Below are 4,830 nucleotides of genomic sequence, written 5' to 3'. Positions count from 1 at the left end.
AAGGCAGTCTGACGTTCAAGTAAGAAAGAGTATGAGATGAGTATAATGTTATTCAAAGTGAATAGCATACCTTTTTCTGTATGGAATTTTCTTTTATTATAGACTGTTTGAGTTCAAACGTGGTATAATACAGCTAACTGACTTACCTATTCTCGTGGCCTTTTTTTTCATTATTTTTAAGTTGGTTTTTATCTGATGTGCTTTGTGTTTTGTTCGAAAAATCTTTGACATAGCCGATTTATTAGGTGATTTGTTTCGAGATATAACTAACGGATCAATAGCATTGTATGCTTTAACAAAAAAATGTTCTAATTAAATATTTGTATAATCTTAAGACCAATTCTATGGTGTCTATGAGTTTTTGCCTAAATTTTGCCTAACTTACTTTTTGTAGTAAGTTTTAATTTTTTAAAAATTATTTATTCTTATATCTTTTAAATTAAATAATAAATTTTAACTCTTTTTAGTAAATAGGCACAATCTTTTCGACACCATAGTATTCACCTAATCTTAAATAGAAGAACGTAAATAATATTATTTTTAAAGAAAAGTACTGTATATATAATCTTAAATAGAAGAACAAAACTATAATCTTAATATCTTATTTGTTAAATAATTAAAACTGAGTACTTTCTTTACTTGTTAATATAAAATTCTTGAAAATTAATGAGAAATTGTAATATGTTACCGATAAAAAAGTAAAATAGAGAAGTGTGAACTTTAATTGATTTAAACAAATAAATTTTGCTTTTTAAAATAAGTGAAGAGAAAGAGCATGGAGAGAAAGTGAGAAACAATGAAAATAAAAAACTCAACATTTATAGTTGAGAAAATTAAAAAAAAAATAAAAAGTCTAATTTTTTATTTTTAAAATTTTAAAAATTAAAATTATTAAGATAATTATGATATGATATGTTAACTTATAATATGATATGTTAACTTGATTGGACGTTATTTTTAGAATAAAATTTTTTAATGATTTTTTTTAAAAGATCTTTAAAAAAAAGTAAAAGTGATTTTATATTTAGATATCTCATGTAAAATTTTTTTTATTTATTAATTATATTTAGATAAAATAAGATAAAAATATTTTTATTAATTTATTATGTAAAAAATATCTTTTTTAAAAGAAAAAATATCTTTTAAAAAAGATATAAATGAATTATTTTGACGCTATTCTCGAAAAAGATTTGTTTTTAAATGATATTTTTTTAAAAGATCTTTTATAAAAGTAAAAGTGATTTTATGTTTAAATATTTCATGTAAAATTTTTTTTTATCTATTAATTATATTTAAATAAAATAAGATAAAGTATTTTTTTATTCATTTATTATGTGAAAAATATATTTTTTTTAGAAAAATTTTTTTAAAAAGATGCATATTATAATTTTTCAAAAAAAATATTTTTATTTTTACATTAAAAATTTGTTAAACACACTAAAAAATAAAAAAATATTTTTTATTAAATTTTTTTTTGATTTAATGATATTCAAACAAGCACTTAGTGTATTAAAAATTTAAAATAATTCTTCCCAAAAAAAACATTGTAACTAATTAATCGCAAAAAAGATCGCAGACTTGATTTGGTTACAGGATTTAACTAACTACTTTCCAAGTAAGCTAATCCAACTGAAAAATACACTATACACCCAACAAAAGTAAAAGAGGAAACAACCTTCATCTTTATATGCATGTAAAAAGGAGGGTGCACTGTGCTTATAGCGGCACACAGAAGCTGAGAATCGCCTAAACAGCAATCACCTAAATCTTAATGGCCACGCTTTCTGCTTGTGCTTCACCACCTTGGCTAAACCCTAACCCTAACCCCAATTCAAATCCCGGCCCCAATTGTCTCCCAGATCAATCTCAAACCCTCGACTTCGATTCCCTAATGGCCTCTCAATCTCAATCACCGCCTCATCACGCTCCCACCGTTGCTTCGCCGGGATCTTCTTCTCCCAACGCGGCTCCGGCGGAACTGCCGTCTCTCCTCCATGTATCTTTCAACCAGGACCACGCCTGCTTCGCTGCCGCTACTGAGAATGGCTTCCGCATCTACAATTGTGACCCCTTTCGTGAGCTCTTCCGACGCGAGTTCGACGGCGGCGGGATCGGTCACGTGGAGATGCTCTTCCGGTGCAACATCCTTGCCCTCGTCGGCGGCGGGTCCCACCCTCAGTACCCTCCGAACAAGGTCATGATCTGGGACGATCACCAGGGGAGGTGCATCGGCGAGCTCTCGTTCCGCGCTCCCGTCCGAGGCGTCCGGCTCCGCCGAGACAGGATAGTGGTGGTGGTAGAACAGAAGATATTTGTGTACAACTTCGCGGACCTGAAGCTGCTGCATCAGATCGAGACCGTGGCGAACCCTAAGGGTCTCTGCGCGATTTCGCATTCGTCGGATTATCTGGTGCTGGCGTGCCCGGGGCTGATGAAGGGCCAGATTCGCGTGGAGCACTACGCGCAGAAGAAGACTAAGTTCATTTCGGCGCATGACTCGAGGATTGCTTGCTTCGATCTCACGCTTGATGGGCAGTTGATCGCCACTGCCAGCTGCAAGGGAACTCTGATTCGGATTTTTGACACAGATAGTGGCACGCTCCTTCAGGAAGTATGTTCTATGCTGTGTGTGTGTGTGTGTGTGTGTGTGTGTGTGTGTGTGTGTGTGTGTGTGTGGTTTTCTTTTGGTGTTTGATCTGAGATTATAGGTTTTGTTTCGTCACTAATTTAGTATGATTTGTTTATGGTGTATATGGTATTGGATGGTACTGTTTGAGCTTCAGTATGCTGTGATTATAACTCATGACTTCATAGTCTGAATGGGACTTAGTTTGGCATGAAAATTATAAGATAATGAAGATAATTGACTAATTGGAATTTAGAAGAATCATTTAGGTGGGTAATTTGTTTCTGGTGTTTACCTGTTAGATGTTGTATAGTGCAGCCTTGGACTGACATAGATGATTGGCTGGATGGTGAAAATTATGAACATGAATGACTGCTTCATAACTACTATTGGTCTACCATTTATAGGAGAGACCAATTATTATTTCGGGATACAAGTGAAAGTCCTTATTTAGGAAGTAACTTTGTATTTTGTAGAATCAATTATGAGCTAGTGTCTTTCTCTGTGCCTTATTTGTTCCCTGTTTTCAAGCTTGAATTTAATGTTTGGGCATGTAGAAAATTTTGGTTTTTTCATGTATAGATTTTATTGGTTGTCTAATTCAGGTAAGAAGGGGTGCAAATGTGGCTGAGATCTTTAGTTTGGCCTTCTCTTCCACTGCTCAGTGGCTAGCAGTCTCAAGTGACAAGGGTACTGTCCACGTTTTCAGCCTTAAGGTTAATTCCAATGTCCCTGATCATGAAAATTCACATCGTTCTTCCAGTTCAGATGCTGCTATTATCCCATCTAGCCCATCTAGTTCCTCTCGGTCATTCATTAAATTTAAAGGTAAGGTGCTTTTTTCAAAAAATTCGGTTTGTCCTTGTTTTGAAGTTAGTTCTGGTAGGTGCCTTTATAAGTGAAGTGGTTGTATTCACCAATCTGGTTAAGTTTCTCCTTTTCCCCGTCAATTTTGATTTGAGCTAGACTAGTGGTTGAATATATTGGGAGTGCTTTATCGTTATATCTGTTTATTTATTTATTTTTGCATTAAATGATCTTCCTTCAATTCCAAAGAGAATTAGTTATGAAATTTCTTTCCTAATCCTGTGCTACGTTGTCTTTCCAGGAGTTTTGCCTAAGTATTTCAGTTCAGAGTGGTCAGTTGCTAAGTTTCACTTAAATGAGGGCTCTCATTACACTGTTGCATTTGGTCTCCAAAAGAATACAGTGGTAATTCTTGGTATGGATGGAAGGTAAGATCTAAGCAAATGAGGAAACGCATTTTTTCTCAAGCTGTTGTTTATAGCTTTTATTTTTATCCAAGAGGCTTTAGGCCCTGTCTTCATATGCTAATTTGAAATGCTATGCATGAAATTGAGAATAGTGTTTGCCACTACTGTTATACTTTTGTAACCTTAAGGATATAAGATGATCTTCAAGCATCCATTGCCCTTCCACATATTGGATTTTAGTGATCTTTTTTTGATTGTTCTATGCAGCTTCTATCGATGTCAGTTTGATCCAGGGCATGGTGGAGAGATGACCCAGCTTGAATACCATAACTTTTTAAAGCCAGAACCAGAAACAGCCTCGTGAGACCCTGTAGAGTTTGGTGTTTCAAGCCTTTTCGTTAGGGTTGCAGTATTATGCACCTTGCGGAATAATAGTAATAGTATAGCTGACTGAAGTAACACTGAGCCCGTTAATCCGTTATTAATAGTAATACACGGTCCATCTTGTTACTTCCATCTCTGATATTGTAATTATAATATTCTATGTATATATATAGTTTATTAATTTTTTAATAATATATGTTGACTGCTGTGGTAAAGCCAATGTTTTTTACCCTTAAAGCTTTGTTAGGAAGATTTTGATACGCAAACACAGTTCATAGCTGCAAAATCAATGTTGAAAGCAGAAATCAGGTTTAAGGCTGAAGTTGTATCGCAATCAGAATGGAAACAGTAATATGCTCTTTGCTCTTGTCTTTACTCCGTACTATCATACCTACTTTGGTAATAAATTTTCTTCATCCTGGTAGGTGCATGGTAACTTCTGTAGGTGGATAAGAGATCGGCATGGGTATGAAGGAGTTAGTGTCGGTGAGGACGGGTACATTTAGAATGGTTAAAACAGATCTATAAGATTAAAATCATAAATTTATTCCCTAGACTTCAATTCCCAAGTCCCATTCCCACTCCATACTACGCGTATCATTCGAG

The 4,830-nt window shown here is 34.3% G+C and overlaps 1 protein-coding gene across 1 annotated transcript; it reads left to right on the top strand.

Moving 5' to 3' along the window:
- Window positions 1–1,652: 1,652 nt before the first annotated feature.
- LOC107643928 (autophagy-related protein 18a) lies at window positions 1,653–4,416 on the top strand. Its single transcript, XM_016347686.3, has 4 exons — window positions 1,653–2,611; window positions 3,232–3,454; window positions 3,735–3,861; window positions 4,108–4,416. The coding sequence occupies exons 1-4, from the start codon at window positions 1,772–1,774 to the stop codon at window positions 4,202–4,204; spliced, it is 1,287 nt and encodes a 428-aa protein (XP_016203172.3). The 5' UTR covers window positions 1,653–1,771; the 3' UTR covers window positions 4,205–4,416.
- Window positions 4,417–4,830: the final 414 nt, after the last annotated feature.

The sequence above is a fragment of the Arachis ipaensis genome, chromosome B5 (genome assembly GCF_059453495.1).
Source record: "Arachis ipaensis isolate K30076 ecotype BB chromosome B5, ASM5945349v1, whole genome shotgun sequence".
NCBI classification, from domain to species: Eukaryota; Viridiplantae; Streptophyta; class Magnoliopsida; order Fabales; family Fabaceae; genus Arachis; species Arachis ipaensis.
The sequence above is the reverse complement of the archived record's forward strand: the minus strand, read 5'-3'. Positions and strand labels throughout refer to the sequence as shown.